Source organism: Monomorium pharaonis, chromosome 3 (genome assembly GCF_013373865.1).
Source record: "Monomorium pharaonis isolate MP-MQ-018 chromosome 3, ASM1337386v2, whole genome shotgun sequence".
Classification (NCBI taxonomy): Eukaryota; Metazoa; Arthropoda; class Insecta; order Hymenoptera; family Formicidae; genus Monomorium; species Monomorium pharaonis.
Window position 1 is genome coordinate 22,630,409 of NC_050469.1, and position 21,138 is coordinate 22,651,546.

The following is a 21,138-nucleotide window of genomic DNA, read 5'->3' on the forward strand; positions in this document are numbered from 1 at the left end:
TGAATTACTCTACATATTTAAATATTTTCTTAAAAAGTTTTATAATTACATATATATATACCTAATATAGTTTTTGTACATTTGTAGAATGATCTGTTGTATTAAAAAATAGCAAACAAATATTTTAGTAAGAAATATTGCTTATCACATCAAATTATATTAGCAATATTAAATTAGAAGAATATTTAATGTCAGGGAATTTTTTTAAATAATTTTGTTTTGCAAGATATTTTGAGTGTACAAATTTCTTTCTCTTTTATTTCCCGTTTAAAAGGAATTATTTTTAATATTCTCTAAATTATATTATTTAGAATACGTAAAGTAAAAATAAAATAAGTGCAAATTGAGAATGATTAAGTAATATTAATACACATGTGGTTTTAAACGTAGAATAATTTGGTGCATTACCGTCTATCGTGTATTTTCAAAGATTATTATCAAACTGAAATGTTATCACAAATATTTGTATATCTTATGTAATAATGCTGCAACAATACATTATTATATGAATTGTATATTCAAACACAAACATTATATGTAATGTGTTTGGGCAATAGAGCATTTCCGTGATTTGAGTAATTAAATGCTCGAATATGTTTATTATACTCTCTATAAAATGTCAATTTGAAAATTAGAAATTAGAAACAATGATAAAATATCCATGAATAAACTGCTTAGACAAAAAAAAGTTACATACAAACAATGAACTTAAATTAACTTAAAATTTAAATTATTGAATTGTTTGCAAACTTTTCGGATCTTCGTGAGTATTTACATTGTGATTTCTTAATAAATAATCTTTATACATTTTTACACTGTTATACTTAAATAGGCAATAGTTCAATAAATTTTACTTTAAGCCTATATATTGCTTCTGTAAATCTTATTTCGTTATTAATGGCGGTTGTGCAAATTTTTCATTATGTTATAATTCGCATAACTCTCTGTCGGCTGCATTTAAAATGCGCCTTGCAAACCGGCGTTTCATTCGTGGCGATTATCGTAATATATCGCTCGAAAATTATTGCATCGATACCGGAGAGCAACGTTACCGTTCACCATCTTTGTACATCGTCTTTTTTGTCGAACACAAGTCCCTTAATCCGGTGAAAGGACAAGCTGAGCTAAAAAAAAAAAAAAGAGCAACCGTAATGCAAGCCGCGGCAGTGTATTATTACTCGCGTTGCTCCATCAGGAAATATCAAAATACACGACGATTATAAAGCGCCGGGTGATTATAATTAATTGAAATACTCGTTATTCGAAATTAACGAGCTGCGTGAATTTGTTGAGGCTCCTTTCGCCTCAACAAATCACGTTAATCGGTAAATCAAACGCGTTGAGAAACGTCGGCGGAAACGATTCAGCGAAATCAGCCGCAACGAAACATTCGCATACTTTTCACGAGAGGCGGCAGATCTACTTAACTAAACATTCAAATAAAGTTACAGGACGTAAACACGGCTGTGCATGTATCAGCCGGATAGATCGGGATTACAGACGGATGCTGAGAGGAAAAACGTAAAACGTTACGACCGACGCACGATGCCGCTTCGCCGGTGATCGACGAAGCGCAGGTACTTCGACAGCCATTACACGGCCGTGGAATTTACATCACGAGCAAAGCGGAGGACGCGAGACGACTTTGTCCGCGTCGACGTTTTCCGCGCTCTCCGTCACGATAACTCGCAGAAGTAATCCAAACTGGTTCTTCTTCTCGCGGACGATCTTAATTGCCGTCATTACCCATTCGCCCGTAACCCTTTACGGCGTTTACATCGCCTCCCTTTTTCTCCCTCCCCCCCCCCCCCCGGTCCATTGGCGTCGCCGATAAAACTGTACTGTACACGATACGCGGAGAAAGCAGAACACGTAAACACGTAAATACGTGTATACGTAAATGAGCACGCGTATAATACTTGGCGACGGCTCGCCCCTCACTTCCTTTTTCCCTTTTTGAAGTTTCGCCTCCCACGTCCTTTACGCCCCTTACGTCTCCACCTTCCCGCTTTTCTCTCCCTCTACACGAGGGAGGCCCCGAAAGGAGGGTTCGCCCTCGAGTTATTATTATTTTGCCGCAGATATACATTCGCGTGGAGACTCGCTTTAATGGTCTGACGTTTATTTCCTTCGCAGGGTCGGTTTTATCGCGAAACTGTGGTAAAGTAATTTATCTCTAGCGGAAAGGCCACGAAAGAGAGATCCGTCATAAAGTGTACACCACACGTCAAATCGGGGATCGAGAGCGCAATTCATTCGGTGCCATTAAGTAACGTAAAGTATGATTTAATACTTTCCGCAGTGACAGTGCGAGTGTGTTGCGCAGCCTCACGCACTCTTTTGAGACGCGAGGAAACAAAGCTTGCAAAACGTTCTGCTTACATTGAACGTAAAATTATCTACTATTAACTGCGATACACACGATCGCCGGCAGCTTAATTTAATAACAGGTCTTGACGAAGGTTAATTTAATAACAGACCAGTTTCTCTCTCCCTCGAATTCGCCAATGTATAATAACCGATATTATCAAATTAGGAAACGCGTCATGAAATCTCATTCCTGACACTCGCCTCGAAGTCCGAAAGCTATTTAAATAGCAGAAGAGTCTTACAAGAAGCCAAAAAAATCAATTTTCAAGATAAACCCCGCAATTTCGCACTCGTGTGTGCACGAAGAATTTTTAAAATAAATTAAATGCCGATAAACTCAATCAAATTGAAATTTATACTTATACCCATACTTTAACGATTTTTTAATTTAAAAAAAATCAGAAAATTTAAAAATCTACTAATTTTTTATTCCGTCAGACTTCCTGTGATATTAATATTTAAATAATCGTGTTAAACGTCACGCCATTATATTCTATGCAACTACAGGAATTTGTTTTTCAAATCGCAAATCGCGATCTGTGAATATGTATTTGCATAATATTCAGTCATTTTGGATTTATCATCCTCTGTTTCTTGGATACGGGATCGTTGATCCGACTCTGTGACTTCCCATACAATCTGGGCACACGAGCGAAGAAAGAAAATTCTCTGAGTACTCGAATGCGCGAGTGCCTGAGAGTGTGGTTTCCGTTAAGGGTAGAATCGCGCGCACAACGTCGAGAAGGCACTTCGTCGACGGTGAAACGAGATTTTTCGGCTCCGCTTTGCCCGCATACACGCCTTTGTTCCCGTGAATACCAGTCGAGTGCTCGATGGTGGATCATGAATGACGGGGCAAGGAAGAGCACCCTCGATTTGGCAGATGATGATATACTATTCAAGATACGATCAGCTTTTCTTCGATGTGCGTTTTCGCGATTCAGAGAAAACGTAACTTTGATAAAGTTACGTTTCACGAATAGACAAATAACAATGTCAGACTGCCAGTTAGCATCAATTTGTAAATTGTGTATGCAATGTATTAAGCACAATCGTTACCTTTTTTATTACTAATTTATTTTATGCTTTTTTTTAACGTTAAATTAAGCTCGCTAATATAATTGCGTTAAATCATGATTATTTACGCGAAGAAAATTTTGCCACTATATTTGTCATTAAATTTGCTACAAATTTTGGTGTGTGGTGGTAATCTTATAATCGAATATAATGCAACTCTTGGTAATCTCTATAAAATATTATGAGCAAAGGGAATAAGATTTTTTTAAAATAAAGACTTTTTATAGCAATCTATTACATAAGATATAAATTGTTTTGATCATTAGTTTATACAGAAATTTTGTCTCAAATTGTAAAAATTTGGCTTTAGAACATTTTATAATAATAATAATAATTTTTATAAGTTGCTTAATAAAAATTACTATTTTATAATCTAATAATAAAAACAATTTATATCTTACATGATAGTATATAATCATACATAAAATTCGTCTTTATAACCATTATTTTTAATGTTATATATATTATCTTTTGTAAAACATGTTTACTGTATTGTAAAATTTATATAACGATGTTGTATATGTTTATCGTTACTTGACATTTATTCTATTTAACAATAAGTGTCAAACTTAAACATATTTAAAAATTATAGAAATTTACAATTTAGTAAAAATGATCAAAGATATTTTATATTTTATTGTTCAAATATAAAATGTTTGTATTAGATATTACTAAAATAGAGAAAATCAAATAAAATTTTTCGACGAAAAATCATGATAGTCGTAGGACGAAATACAATGTCGTCCTATAACTATCATAATTTTTCGGATAAACTTTATGAGAAAATTTTCTTCGTGTAGCAGATATAGCAAACGCTTTAAACATTTACGATGGACCGCCCAGAAGACGATTTATCAAGGGATAACCGTTTATCTAATTTCATCGATTTGAACCTCACGCGGATGTAATTTGCATCATTTTACGATTATGGTAGGATTAGATCAAATAAAAAACTCAATGGGTTATGTCAAGTAGTAAAGCTTAACGGATTTGTACATCTTGGCGTATCTATGACGATGATTAACAGTAAGATCGTTGTTGATTGCTGTCTACGTTTTGTACAAAGTTATTCGCGGACGTCTGTTTTACAAATATGTATGAACGTGTTTATGATAATTCGGCTGAATAATTTATCAGCATAATCGCCCCGTTCGATCTCATCGTTGGCTTGCAATTTGCATCGCAGCACCTTCTTGTCGTGCCAGAGCGACCACACCGCGGCCGGCTATTTATAGTTGCGTAAGAATACGACGAATTAAAACCGGAGCCGCGTAAGAGATCGGCGTCACCGTTTGACATAAGCTAAATAATTAAGACAAAATTTATCGGGCAACTAACGCGTAGGAAGATATCCCGCACCTGTTGTCCGCCCCTCCCCCCTTCGTAGAAATAGAGTAAAGCTTTCCGCGCGTGTTTATGGTAATCTCGACTGAATAATTTATCAAGATAATCACTCTTTTATCCCCAGCCCCGCGCTTGTGATTTGCATCGACAAGTTGCGCGAGCCGCGCGGCTTGTTTAAAACTCGAGCACGTAAAGATACACATCGGTTTCTGCAATTGAAATGATAAATCAATAATACTAATAATTTACTTGCTCCGTTGATTGCTCCGCCGCTGTCTGACACCTCCTAGGGCTTTTCCTATTTCTCTCTCCTCTCAGATTCGTTCATTGCACTCATATAATACAACACTTGTGAATACATCGCGCGCTTATTAATCATTGGAATAGAGTAATCGCACCGATCGTACGGCATTCTCGATGTTAGCTGCATTTAACACTGTGACAAAAGAATAAAAAATATGAAACTCTGCGATTCGCTCGACAATCGTGAATCGAGATTATAAACGGCGAAAGATTTTAACATAATCATAAGTGCTATAAAAATGTTGAACTTATGTTATGCAATTGACAAATATTAAAATAAAAACGGCTTAAAAAAGAAATTACAAGATATAGTCGTATAAAGATGTACAATCAAAATTCAGTACATAATAAGTAACTTAAATCAATTAAAAAATTAAAGTGCGAAATTTGAATCTAGTCATTAAAAAAATTATTATTATAAACCATTATCATAAATAAATATCATACAACAATAATTTATAGTTTCTATTTTATATCGCTTCAATAAGTAAAACAAAATTAATCGTGCGAAATATTTACCTTAATATGTTTAAATTAATTATTGATCTCTGGAATTAGTCATGTAGATTAATTGTTGCCAATTGTAAGAAATAATCAAATTTGATGTCTCCCGACACTCAACATGATTTTGTCTCGATCTATAATGCGCTATAATAACACTAGATACTTTTTAATTGCACTTATACTTTAATTGTACTGTTTATACTGTTTATATTTGTTAGCATCGAATAACAATATTTTCCCGATTATTTGCGATCACATGGAATTCCATTGCAATGGACAATAGTAAAGTACGCGTCGCGTGCCATTAGGTTTGGGAGTGTTGTATATTGTTATCTTGATAATGGTAATTGATCACGTTCGCAAGTAATGCGTTGTATTACAAGTGCAATAATAGAATCCGTAAATAAAGGAGAAAAATCAAACTGGGTAGCATCAGATGCCGGCATAACAATTATTAAAATGTGAATATTTTATTTTATTAATAGATCTATATAAAAATTCCATTATATATGCGCACGCACACGCACACACACATACACACACACACAAACTCTAAAAAAAGTACGTTGACTTTATTTTATCAATTAATACTTTGTACTTTTCAATATGTACTAGCATGAAGAGTCATTAATTCTGTTTTATTATCTTTGATTTTCGAAAAACAAAAATTTATTGCCTGTCAATTTCGCCTGATAACAATTTATGTTTGCTCCATTTTATTGTTGGACAGATCACATTGGCATGAAATCCCACCTTCAAAATTTTGCTGTATGCTGTCCATTGTTAAAGATAGTGTCACGCCGCTTAATACATATTTGTTCAATTATAAGTAATATTCTTTGGATACTTTTGAATTAAAAAATTATTTATGTCCTGACTCCATCTAGAGTATGAAAGTTAACAATATATACTTACGTCTCATAAGAAATAAAGTATGCAGATTGGGCACTGTACACAAGCGCTTCAGAAGAAGCGCATTTTACAATAAATAATAATAAACTTTTATATAATGCTTTTATTCATAAAGTAAAACTTTAATACCCATTTACTCTTAATTTACCTTCAATTATAATAAATATTACATTCTATTTTATAGAGGCGTTAAAATATAATTTTGCACAAAGGCGTTTCTTATCCACGATGCGATACTGCATCTCGTGTATGAATGGAACATTTCGTGCTGAGTGTTGACTTGATGCGAGTAATGTCTTTTTATCAAGACTGCGTTCCGTTTCAACGCATGATGCGCATAATGCATTGTTCATCCTTGTTTAACGTTTGACAAACAACAAGGATGAACGATGCATCATGCGTATCATGCGTGAAACGGAACGTACCCCAAGAAACACAGTAGTGCTTCGCGCCAAAGGCACGCGTAGCGCAAAATCGCTTCTTGTATTTGTACACAAATTGTAAATACTGTATCACAGTCTAGATGGAGTTTAACAATAATTTCTCGTAGTCAAAAATACATGATTTACTTATATAAGTGACAAAAACTAATACTTATACTGTACTATTCCCTTTATTTCTACATTTTTAGAAGATGGGATTTTACACGAGAGTGTGATTTACCATCCCATATATTAAAACAAACATAAAATATCAAATGAAAGTAATTAAATCGATAAATTTGAGTTTCTCAAAAATTATAGATAATAAAAGAAAAAAAATATATATATGTGTGGGGGGGGGGGGAGTGTGTGTGTGTGTGTGTATAGAGATGACCAATATGTAAAAACATAGGTAATTAAAGATAAATTTAATTTCTTGTCATATCATATTCTAATTTCTTGATTATCTTTTTAAAAGAAAGTCTATTTTAAAAATTTGTCAGACGTGATCTGATAAATTTTAACAGTGATTCCTTGTCACATCTTACACGCACCTACAATCTTAAATAAATTCAACGTGATTTTATTTTTTATCTTTCCTTTTTGTCTTAAAAAAAATTTTTTTACTTATTAATTTCTATGTTTATAATTCAATATAAAAATTAACATTTACTTTAAACAATCTAAAGGATTTCTGATACCAAGACAAAAAATATTCTTGATATATTTAATCTTACTACAACCTCATGTATAAAAATAAAACAAGATTAAGATTGTATCATAAATTTCTATCTTCAGAGCAGTCTATTCTTAAATCTAGAATATCATAAGATTGTCACAGATTTATTAAATCATTTTATTCTAGATTTAAGAACTTTCCATTTAAGAATAAAATATTCTTTCTTTGATAATAAATATGATTGGCGCTATACCCTATTTTATAATAGATCGAAGAATAATAGCATTAGGTCCAGAAATCTTTTCTGTATGCGTATAACGATTAAATACATATCCAAATGATTTTTTATCTCTAGCCAGTTCTGGTAGAAACCGGGGAATTGATCCTCTGATCTCATCGGTATCGTAAGTCAAAGCTCGATCGACCTGCGCGCTTCTCGCGAGACGACCCGAGGCGCGCGATGCATACGCACGCGTGCGTGGGTGCGTTGCGTTGCGCTGCGCGAGAATTACGACGCGCGCTCGCGGTTGCGCGGCGGAGCAACATATTAACATATAGATGCGATCCGTGACGCGGAATGCGTACGCCGGATATGCGCGCTTACGTACGTTACGTACCGCGCGCGCGATAATAATAATCGCGGACCGAGCGGAGAGGGAGTGGGCTGGGCCTCGACCGTGGTACACGGGGGTAAGGTAGCCGAGGGCTACCAGTTCGTCGTAATTACCGCGCCGCTTATGAATAACGGCGGGGGCGGACACGTGAGATCGCGCGGGGTTCGTCCCCACGGCGGCGGAAGGCCCGGTAACGAGCCGGTCCGCGCGTATCGTCCGTCCGCCGACGACGATCGCGCCGGACCCGCGCGCGATTTGCGGGTCCGCGTGGGTGGACCGCGTCAAGTGGACCTTCGCGGCGATACGAGACTCGCCTTATATCGTAGTAATATGTAGACGTTAAGCCGGGAACACACCTACGGTGCGTTTCGCCGAACGTCGCTGGCAAAACGTGTTATCTAAGATTTTTTTCTCTCAACTCTCTTGCATATAGCGTAAGGATCGTTTTCCCTGACTATTCCGCGCGAAAGTACAGTTGGCTCATTAGCGCAGCTCGTTACTCTTGCTTGTTTTTCAGTTTTTAATATTAAGCGAAAGTCGCTTAAAATATTAATAAAAGTTACACGTATAGAGAGCAGTTTATTTTTGGAAAAAAATTTAGTTTTGAATTAAAAGAATTTTGACTGAAAAATCTTTAAGCATTGTGAGCGATACAAATGTACGTACAAAGATAATAAATATGATAAACGCAATAGCACGTTATGACATTTACAATTGATTGGCGCGTGAAATATGTAGGTATGAAACATCAATCAACTTGTCTTCGACGTGTAATTAAGTTTTGCAATCAAAATATATAAATAACACTCATATGATGTTTGTAATGTTTTGAATCGTTCATTTAAATGTACAACCGTATATGCATTACAATTTTTATTGTCTTGCACGTCGATAAAGTAGTTAATAATTTTTTTTCCGTACGTCAAGCGAGAACTTCGCAAGTCGAACGCAAGTTATGATGTTTCCTGACATTTTCTTATCTCTCTGTCCGCACTCGCCGACTTTCTACGATAGTACGATAATGTAATGTAAGATAGTTATGTAGCAATACAGATTCCCCGTAGATCGAACTGCGCTAAATTGCGAAGTTAAAGTGGCCAGGAATTGGAGGAGAAAAGGATGAAAAAAGATCGGCCTTGCTTTGCCGTCGGGGCAAAGTAAGTAACGAGAGCAGAGAAGTGCGCGAGAATGAAACCGGTAATGAAGTCTGAAACCTGCGAGCACGGTCGAAGCGTGATCGGCGAAGTCCTTCGCGTCCTAATGAAATTTCGAAGACGTGAAAATCAAGAATCGGCTCAATCTTGATCGTTCGTCCTTTTGAGATACAAATCGATGTAAGCGCAAATCAGCTGATGACCGGTTCGGCCCGGCGTTTTTCAATTCATTCTGCCAGATTTAATCTAAAATTGGCTCGTTACACAGGATGCTCCAGATCTACCGGATGATTTCTTTAGTCATCAGACAAACTTGTTAAAGCCTCATTTTTCTTCAATGAAAACCCGACTCGGAACTAGTTTCTATTACATCCTTTTTATTTCCTCCATGCAATCTTTTGGTAATGAAGTAAAAAAATTTATATTTTTATCAAAATTTAAATCACATCTTCAAATGTTTTAACAATAAATTAAAAATAAATCGATTCAAGACACGCGAGTCAATTATGTGAATCTTGGATGTCGAATGTCTACCAAAGTTTCTTCGCTGAAAATGGCTGTCATTTTCTTAATCATCTTTCCTTACGTTATCTATTTCCAAGACACCTGCTGTACAAGATCGTTGATTTCCAGCTACTTATCGCAACATTATTGAGATGCAGAGGCATAAGATCGTGATTTCGCGGAGCAGAAAGAGAAGCTGCGGCAGAGGGAGAGAGAGAGAGAGAGAGAGAGAAGTATTTCCAGGAGGCCTATTACGGCAGATAATTTACGCGGGCCGTTCCCGCGGCAGTTTCCCCGTAAGAATTTACAACGACAGTGCCACTCGGCGCGACACCTCGCGAGGTGTAAATTCGATTACAATACTACTTGCCTTCCCGCGTCGATATTTCACTCCTGCGCGAGCGGAGTAAGTGACGTCGCCGCGTAATCCACAAGCGGAATTATGCGCGTCGTGTAGGCGGTGAAACTTCTATGCGTCTCGTAAGGAAACCGCGAGCATGATAGTAAAAAACAAGTGAACGTGACAATCTTGTCTCAATATGTAAGCTAGTTAGCTCACGAGAGTTTGTCCCCAGATTAGCAAAAAGCATGTAGTGTCGCTCGAAATATTTTATTTTACTTGTAAACAATGTTGCTGTTATACTCATTGAGAAAGAAAAACGGTGCAGTTATATTACACACACGCACACATTTTAAATTGTTTTGTTCAATAGTGATATTATTTTAAATTATCTAGAGCGATATATAATTTTATCGTTTATCTAGATAAATTTAAAATTAAATCATTTCTTTCTTATCTAAGATACATTTACATGTAATTTATCATAACTGTATGTAGATAATTTTAAGTCGTCTAAACGCAATACTACTTGCAAACGATAAAACGTTGTGAATGAAGAACTTTACACGATGAATATCTCTTTTAACATTTTAATCTTTGAATTTAAAAATAAGAGAAGTTCATACATGAGCATCAGTTTTATAAAATGTTTGCCTTCACAAGAGAAGAAACAAATTGTGGTCTTATAAATTTTTAATTGTATCAAGCATTATATTATGTTCAATTCAAAGATCATAAAACAAGATTGGTTAAGCAAGAAATTGTTTTCTTGGCGATCGCAATATTTGATAAATAATTAGTATTATTTCGCAGTAGGGTATATTTGGCCGCAGGTGAAAACTCGAGATCGCGATACTCCTCTTCGCGCGTCAATATTTCAACTCGCGTTCGAAATGCAGGGAGCGTCGAGGCGTAATCTGCATATGGAGCACGCGTGGGTAGAAACGCGTGCATTCGATGCAACGAGAGAACTCGAGAGGGACGACAACTACGAGAACCTCTCGCTTTTCATGCCGTCAGTTTTCAAACCGGGAAAAATCGCTCGATTCGCCGTGAACGCGAGACGCATTGTCACTAGAGTTTTACAAATTTAAAATCAACATCTTATCTGATTATTGTAACAGCCAAGTGAAAGCCCGTTTACTCAGATTTTTGTCACAATGTATCCGATATGGACTTTATATTATCGGGTAATCATGAGACAAACGCGTTACTGAAATAATTTTTCTGAACAACAAATTTAATACAGTTACAAAATATAAATAAATTTATGAGAGATATTTAAAGAAGATAAAAACAATTCTCATACAAATTATAAATATTTATATTTATAAATATATAAATATATATATTTATAAAATTATAAATACACGTAATTTTTGAAATTTTGATTTAAAAATAATCTAGAACAGTTAGAAAGTAAGAAATTATTTACGTTATGCTAAACAATTTTTCATATTCATCATTGATCATAGAATGTACTATTTTGAATTTTATATTTTTATTCAAGAGCTGTAACACAAGAAACTAATTTATATTATGGTTGTCATTTTTTGACAATTTCGATTATTCGAAGGTTCAAAAGCATTAAGTTTCAAAGTTTCAAACCTTTAAAGTAAACTTCAAACTTCGAAGGTTCGAACCTTAAAACCTTCGAAGCTTTGAAGTTAACTTTGAACTTTGAAAGTTTGAAGCTTTGAAGTTTAAGGTTTATTTCAAAGATTTGAAGCTTTGAAATTTTAAATTCTTTCAAGCCTTCGAATATTCAAAGTTGTCAAAAGTAACATCTCTAATTTATATAAAATTAAACTAATTTTAAACACAAGAAAAAAAAAATTTATTTTTATATAAAATTGGAAGATACTCTCTGCAATGCTTTAAGACAGTGTTAAATGGAAAGGACACTAAATTAGGAAATTAAGCTTTTTCATTAAAATTCCAGAACAATAACTACATTAATGTACATCGGTGGCATCTAAGGTTTAATCTATTTAATTCTTCCTTCTTCTCAAACGTATCTTTGCACGTGCCAACACATACGTTTAAAATATTCATTCAAAGCAACACAGACCTCTCATAACATAAAACAGATTTTATACAACAAATAAATATGTTTTATTATATTGATAACTTTATGTTGATAACTTAAACGCAATATAAATTTAATTAATAGTAACTTTTAAAATAGTTATAGTAAAGAACTGTTTTGAAACTTGAGTGAAGTATATTTTATATGCACCTGCATAAAAGAGAATTTCGTCAGTTTTGCTTCCTCTGAACGATTTTAATATTTCAGAAAATATTAAAATCATGAGTATTTAAAAGCTAGATTTATTGAGATACATCGACATCGCAAACAGAGATTCGAATTCGTTCAGTTGCTCGAACGGCTAAAAGCTCGCCGCTGAAAATCGTGCATCATCTACGCGAGTGAAAATGCTGTAGTAAACGGGCAAGCCGCAAGCGAGGGTAGTTTTAATTAAGCCATTAGGGGTGGCTGAGAGGTTGCGACCGAGCGGCCTAGACGTTCCGACCCTCTTTCTCGTTCTCGCTCGCTCCGTCTGCTCTGTCTACTTAAATTAACATAGCGCCTCGCATTCCGTTCTACCACGTGGCGACGAAACCCGTATCCAAATCGACTTCCTTGCATCTCGATCCCTGTTAAATTTGCGGAAATAATAACGCGATCACGCGCAAGCTCAGACTCGTAAGTCTCTTCGGCTGTGTACGCAATGCGTGTTTAAAAGTTCAGCAGTTTCTCATTACAAACTCGAGTTAAGAAAACAAATTTCAAATCTTTTCACCGACAATTTCTTAGGAAGACATTAGTGTAAAGTTACAAAATAGAATCTCTCTCCTCTCTTTAATACGTAATTTTGGTATTAATACTGTTATAAACTTGAAAAGTTTTTTTCATTTTCTCATGAATAATTTTTTTGTATTTTGCAGATATTTTTTCCAATAGCGAAATAAAATATCGTAGAATTTTGTAATAATATATTTGCTTTTTAGTTTTTTTCACGTTTTCGTAAGAGATTTGATGAAGTATTAGAAATGTTTAATTCCTAAAGTCAAGAAAATGCTATAAATACGAAATATTAATGCAATGAGAACGTAAATTACATTTAAAAAGTATCGTTAGCAATAGAAAATTTTAAAATATAAGAAACATTCACTGTTTGTAGTATTATTTTTAAATTTATTTATAATAATTCCCAATCGGGCAAAGCGCAAATTTCTCGCGATCTTAAAAAAAAAAGAAATCAAGTGAACTTATATTTTAGAAACTAGATTTTGATATCGCAGCACATGTGCTTTTCTGACAATTTATTTTCTCGGAATAGCATTTCTTTAATATCATTTCAATGCAGTAAGAGACTCGTGACACCGTCACAAATTACTTAGCAAATCGTTGTGCTCGTATTTATCTTATACTTACAAGCGCTTAATGCAGCTACTTGATTCTCATCTCACGTTCATATTAAAACGTCGCACAAGACAAATGTAACTCAGAATCGGACAGCAACATTTAGTGTTGAATACGTGACATTAGAATACCGACCTACGCTAACATCGTTTGCCTCTCGAGAGGCACGAGATGTTATTATTCCTCTTTCTCTTCCTTCTTGCTTTCCTACTCATTCATTTTATCTCCTTACGTTCCATCGTTCGCCAGTGATTTTTTCGTCTCAGCATCATCAGTGGAGACTTCGATGCGGCGTCGTAATGTAACACTCAGAAGATGTCAAGTAGTTCGGTCGAAAAATAATTAAATGTAAGCGAGCAAAATAGAATTGCGTGTAAAAGTACGTATATACTGAATGAACATACAACGAATCAAAAATAGTTTATTACGGTAGTTGAAGTTTGGGATAAATGTATATATAATAGTAAACGTTAGGAAATTTAATACATGTAGGGTCAATCGTTGAATAATCACCAGTAAAATTAAAAAAAATATTTAACTAATAAAATTTTAAAATAATAAATTGCAATTTAATGTTTTTAGATCTAATTTTTATATAAGTTTGATAAAAATGTCACTTTTTTACTAAAAAATATAATGATATTAAATGCTTTTATTTGTTTCTTAATTGATTCAATTTTTTATTTGTTCATTGACTGGTGCAGTGGCTCTATGTTCCTCTAAATTAACAAAAATTAGTACCACCTTCAGAAAAATCCATAAAATTCATAATTTATAAAAAGTTGTAAGAAAGATTATTTTACAAAATGCATTTCTTTTGAAAGAATATTTCCTTTACAAAGCTTTCACATTTTGTGAGGTTCAGTTAATAAGTAAATAATTATAATTAAGTTAATAATTTAATTAACTGCTTAAGAAACGTGATACGACCGATAGTTGTATCTTGTACGAAACCAGATGTAATTGAATTGAATTGCAAAAGGTATGCAACCAAATCTGGTCGAAGGCGCGGTGCCAACTCGAGCGAAAACGCGCCAAATAAATCCGGGCGTCTGAAGATTCGCGTTCGCTGTTCGTTGTTCATTTGCTCAGTGTATACGCACCTTTGAGTTTACTTTGCACTTACTTACCAGCTCGTCCATCGTATCCGCGCTCGTCGTCGTCCTCGTGCTCGCCGCTCTCCTCGCCAGCCGTGCCCTGCGTCTGCACGACCCTGGGTATCTCTGCAGAAACACGGGATAAATGAGAAGAATGGTAGACCGAGTTAATCCCGCAGGTGTTCGTGCCAAGAACTTCGCGTTCGGATCGATAATTGTTTCTCTTTTACGCAGAAATTACGAAAAGTATTTACTCCCCGAGCTTCTCGGAAATATGTAAATTATTAACAAACAACAGATCAAGGGGAACGTAAATGCTTTTTTAGAAGAACATGGAAAAAATTTTCTCTTAAAATTTTTCCCTCAAAATCTGGTAATTGTAGGATAATGTGTGACCTCGACGAATTTTACTATATTTTTTAGTAAAATTTACTAAAGGTATAGTAAATTTTATTATACTTTTAATAAATTTTACTAAAAAGCGTTTTATTATTTTATATTTGATGTATATTTAATTAGAGACAGCGCCGCGAAATCCGAGTGCGTTGCTCGAAGCACAAACAACCGCACGGCACAATATTACTTTAATTCGCCTCACATTAATTGCGTGCGCTGCCCGCAAGTCTTTCACGCATGATAAAATTCGCGAGCGCCGCGTGTCTTCGAGGTACTCAGTGAGGCGAGTAACGATGTAATCTCTCGTGACACGAACACACGTTCTTGATTGAAACTCGATTTGAAACTAAAAGCCTCCGTGGCGGTGGAAGCGGAGCGGGGGTTGGGCCTCGCGCGCGCGCGCACACACGTTTTCGCAAATTTCGCCTAATTGGACAAGCGGGCGAGGAGATCCGGCGTCGAGATCGTCGCGTGTTCCTGCCGATCGATCGATCGATCGATCATTCTCGAGGGCAGTACGGGTGTGGTCGAGCGGCTCCGGTATCTCCCTTTCTTCTTCTTCTTCTTTCTTTTTTTTTTGCTCAACCTTCCCGCCACCCTGGTAGCAGCAGGTTAAAAGATCGAACGTGAAATCGGTTTGGCGCGAGACTTTTTGCGCTCGATCTTTCCGGTCAAACAACATCGCGCGTTTTTGTATGCGTGGCGTGTACGCGAATATACGTAGCGATAAGTCGCGCATTGACGGCAAATGACCTGTGATACATTTTCTCCTTTATTTATTGAATTCGTGTAATTCATATCTGAAATCTCTTTCCGCTTCGAGGCATTATTTCTGAAAAACTGCGAAAGAATTCGGACTTCTTCAGAAATGCGGGAAATATGCAAGAAATCCGCATTCTTCTGCCATTTCTCAAAACTGAATGCATTGAACGGAATGCATCGAAACGTCATCTTATAGAAAAATAGAGAATTTTCTCTTATTCTCTGCAGTCGGAAGCCTCGCCGTTCTCGTTGTACTCGGTGTGCCTGGTGTAGTTCGTACAAAACGGGCTCGAAAGGGAAAGGGGGAGGGGGATGACGAGCGCCGGCGGAAACGAAATCGAAATAAAAGATAAATCGCGGCAATGAAACCGGGTATCAAGCATGGTGAATGCACGCGTGGGCGTGTACTTACTGATGCAAGGCGCAATATGCGATCTGCTCTGCTGGTAGCCCCTGGCGCATCTGTTGCAAGTAATACCGGTTACGCCGTCTTTGCAGGGACACTGGCCGCTGCTCTGGTTACAGGTCTTTCCAGAAGCTCCTATCGGATGGCAGTCACACGCTGTAAATGTAACAAGCAGGCCGTTATTTAATTAACTGTCACTTCAAAGGATAATTAGAGATTTGGGCGAAAGAGAGCTTTAATCAAGTCGGCCTTATTAGATCCGCTCGCGTTAATCCATTCGCATTAATGCATATTGTTCAAATTTACTGTTGACTGCATAATCTCGTTATGCCACACCTTCGAGATACGCTCATTCTATTAAGAAACAACGCCGATAGGCGACCCGGAAAATGATGGAGATAGCCAAACAGGCGTGACGATCCGCTACCTGAAATTAAGATAAAGCGCGGACTTTACATGGCGCCTACAAAAGGACCTTGGCCATTGGCTGCAGCTCGGAATAACGGATAAACGGAAGATCTTAAGGGGGATAAAAGCCCCACGATTTATTTCCACGAGCGAGACACGAGGAGTATACTAATGTGGCGGAAATAAGCGTGATTATCGACAAATTGAAAGTAAGCGAAATTTTTGGGCAAGATTAATTATAGAAGTTAAATAAGTTGATTTTTCGAATTCGCGTTTAATTTTTATTAAGTATTTAAGATCATATTACTGAAACATATTATCAAAATTCTATTCAAGAGCATTTGAGTTTGTGTCTTATTGAAATAAAAATCTTATTAATATATTAGAAGATAAAGTAGATAAATGTGTAATTTAAACATATCTTGCATTAAATATGATTAGTAAAATTAGATCTACAGTGTGTCTCATTTTTTATCAAATCAAATTTAAATGTTTATTACAATTTCTTAATTAACTTAAAATTTTTGTATACTAAAAAAAAGAAAAATTAATAAATTTTTAATTATAAATAATTAAAAACAAAATATTCTTCCATAAACTAAATTTCAGAGATGCAAATAGACAATGAAATTATTCCTTTATCAGATTTTAACAAAATTGTAGACAGAATTTTAATTAAAGAGCTGATTAAAAAAATATTACACATTGAGAAATTGCAAAGGATGACGGTACGCATTAAAATTTCCTCTGTGAGAGAAATTAATTTTAAAATATTTAAAAAATTTCATTAAAAGAGTTAATTTGTGTTTTAAATGAGACATTCTGTAGTACGTACATTCTGTACGTGATGCGTTCTATATCGTAAACGATAGAGGGGGACTGTGGAATCGCGATGAATACACATTCTAGCCTTATCCTAATTTTATGCGGCCTAATCTTGCGTAAGGCATGCGCGTGCAATATATTAAAAAACCCTTCGCGATTGCTACACGTAGGACGGAAAGAATCTCCATAGGTCATTCTGGAGGATTTATAAAATCGATCTGGCGCGCCTCCTCGACGAATGGACTGCCCATCAAGACACACTTTAGAGAAAGCTTAAGCCCCCTGACGACTAGTTGATGAGGATAATTTTCTCTTGAGCTGAGGAGAAAAGCTAATAAATACTCGCGAGGCCACACGTTTAGTTATACCGGATAGTTATACTTTGCATATAGGCATGAATACACAACAATACGATTATCTTTACGAGTGCCCACTTTCTATAATGAGGGCCGTCAATTTCTCTTTAATTTATGTTAAAGGCGAAAATTGGAAATGATGTCATTACTGGTGCTGTTATTACACTTTGAGCATAACAATTAATATCCCGAAAATTGCGAGACAAAAGGGAAGTAATAAACAAAATTGATTTATAGTTACATTTTAACGATAACAGGTATTAGTTAAACACTACAGGAATGGCACTTTCTCTGTGCGTGTTTCTTTCCTGTGTCAATCATAAAACGCAAATAACCTGCAGAAAATAAAAGAAGCAACATAGAATCACGGTACATGTTATCACAATTATACGTGCATTAGCATTCCGTCTCTCGAGAGTCGCGCGTCGCCGGCTGCGATTTACAACCAATAATCGCAACAAAATTGCGCTCATCGTATAATAATCACCCGCTTGATTTACGATAACCGTGTGTAATCAATTGTAGTCATGTATCCTTGTCGTAAATTGCATCGTGTTGATAATACAGAGCAATGAAAAACTTATGTCACGCACGAGAAAGCACTGAAATTAACAGTAACGTGCAAAATGAATCTCATTATTCAAACTACGAGATATATGATGATTAAAAAGTAATCAACGAATTATTAAATCTATTTTCAGACATTTTTAGAAAAAAACACAAAGCTTATTAAATGAACAATTTAACTCAAATGATAAATTTTGTGCCGTTATTGTATTTTTGTTTCATTTTGAATTATTTTTACGATAGATGCATTGTTTTTAAAATATCAAAATTATGAAAAACAATTCTCGATGCAATTAACGAATACTAATTACTTTATTCCCTAATTTAAGTCGGAGTATATTAATTAAATAAGACTCACATATATTTCACTGTTTTCCAGAGTAGCCATGGGACAAAATTGATCCTTATCCTGTTTCGCAATTCGCTCTCGTCGACCAGAGCTAATTGTATCGCGCGTGGTGTACGAGGCAACGTTCCGTTTAAATTTCCGCTGCTGGTATAAATTACCATCTGCTCCGCGGGACGGCCCACGAAAATTAACGGGGGACACGATTCACATAATTCTTAATCGTCGTCGGCTCGCGCCGATTGACGTGAATCGCTCGTTCGAACGTAGCCGAGCGAGCCCGTGGCTTAGATTCATGGCGCGCAATCAAAATACAATCGCCCAATAAAAATTTTATTGCTACGGGTACATATCTTCGTGATTAGCGCTTGACATAAATTGGACTCGCCGATATTTCGTGCAGGCTGATGCCAACAACGTTCGCGATCTTATTTAGCTATTCGCTACCGAAATCAATTTAACACTTTGAATGTTCAAATAATTAAATTTAAACTAATCTCTTAAATTAAGTACACAGAGAGAAAGATTTCTTTAGATTTAATAAACAGTTTTGTTCGACTATTCCAAAACATATATTTCTTTGGTTTTAATAAATTTTAAACAGATTTCTTTAGATTTAATAAAATTTATTAGAAACAAAGAAATAACGCTTTGGAATAGTCGAGCAAAACGGTTCATTAAATTTAAAGAAATCTTTTTCTCTGTGTAAAATAACAGTTTCGTTATTTTTTTTACTTTTTGTGTTTCAAAATTTATTGTTTTAATCACAAAACGTGTAATTAAATAAATACATCTAAGTCTATTTCTGTGGTTGTATTGCTTGCTTTCAAATTAAGCAATTAATAAATGCATTTAGTAAATAAATGAGCTAAATTAATACATTTTAAATTAATGTATTTAATTAATATATATCGAGTAGGAATAATGAAAAAATAGGAATAATTAAAAAGAAAACTAATTAGGTGAAAGAGATACAATTTGATACAATTTGATATTACGAATTTAACAATTAATTTATCCTATCATGTTTTAAGACAATAAAGAAAATTATTATTTTTTATTAATTATGTAAACAATAAAAAAATTACTGTCAATTATTTAAACTGTTTTATCAGAATATATATTTTCTAGGTTATAGAAAACTTGGAGAAAGAAACATTTTCCTCATAAAATTCGTAAAGAAACCACATTGTGTCGCGTTACAAAAATTTTGAAGAAATTTCCCAGTATTCGGTGACTGATTCTCTCGTTATCTCTGCCACGTTTTATCATTTAGCTCCATTTAACTTGGACTGCGCGACGAATGGCTTAATCAACCGCGAACGTGCGCGGAGCTACTTCGATCGGTGCAGATTACAATTCCGTGGACGTGTGAGGTCGCGACACGGTTTATTGGTCACGCGGCGTTGTCATTAGAAATGTCATAAACAGTGATTAGAGGCATCACGGCGGCGTGGTTCAAGGATTACTACGTTGCGACGGCTGCCATCGTCGCTGCCGCCGGGGATTGCCGCCGTCTCGGTTGGAAACGACGTCCGACTTTCGACACCTAAATCGCCATAACGGTTGTTTCGTATCCGCGCGACTTGTCTCCGGAGACAAGGAGCCGTTTGTTCCCTCGTTACCGGCCCTTTCGTTACCTATAAATTCGTTATGCAACTCCGAGAGACGGGATGTCGGAGATGAAAGCATCGGCAATACAACCGCGTGTGGAAATCATTTGCGCTATAGGATTCTTGGATATCATTAAAATCGATCGTCACCGTTAGTGCAACGGTATTGCGCGCTGGAAAGCGCTAATTTTTTTGTAAGTGACAAAATTCGTGTCACCTGTTTCCGCCTTTTATATCGCTTATTTACACGTACGAATTGTGAATTAACATAGCTATATTATTAGATAGCCTTGGACTTGGAGATTACTCGGGTTTTAGTATCTCATTCCATACGTTTTCATAGTTAAGCACAAAATAAACGTTTGTGAATTGAAGAGTCCATGGCTGAAAATAGAATCTTGAATTACAAATTTTAATAAGGTCTGCGGTTACATTAGAAATTGTATTGTTACATTATTAAAATGTTTTTGTTTTCTGAGATTTAAATACTTAAATAATATATATTTTTTAATAATAAAATACATACGCATGTACATATACAAAAATAAATACGTATTAATTTAACAATCGTATTTTGATAGATTATAGTGACAAAGCAAAAACATTTAATGATTTGCGATGTCTATATTAAAAGAAAAGCCTTGAGCCAATCTTCGCAGTTCTAAGAATAAACATGCGACATCAGATGAAGGCTGTTCGAAAGTTGGACGAT

At 35.4% G+C, this 21,138-nt stretch overlaps 1 protein-coding gene across 1 annotated transcript in view; it reads right to left on the reverse strand.

Moving 5' to 3' along the window:
- LOC105830683 (netrin-1) overlaps nt 1–21,138 on the reverse strand; it is a 227,519-nt gene that overhangs the window by 39,919 nt on the left and 166,462 nt on the right. Inside the window, exons 3-4 of the mRNA XM_028189330.2 lie at nt 16,318–16,467; nt 14,781–14,873 (exon numbers count right to left, since the gene is read on the reverse strand). Of these exons, the coding sequence (XP_028045131.2) occupies nt 14,781–14,873; nt 16,318–16,467 (243 nt within the window). The remainder of the gene's footprint in view (nt 1–14,780; nt 14,874–16,317; nt 16,468–21,138) is intronic.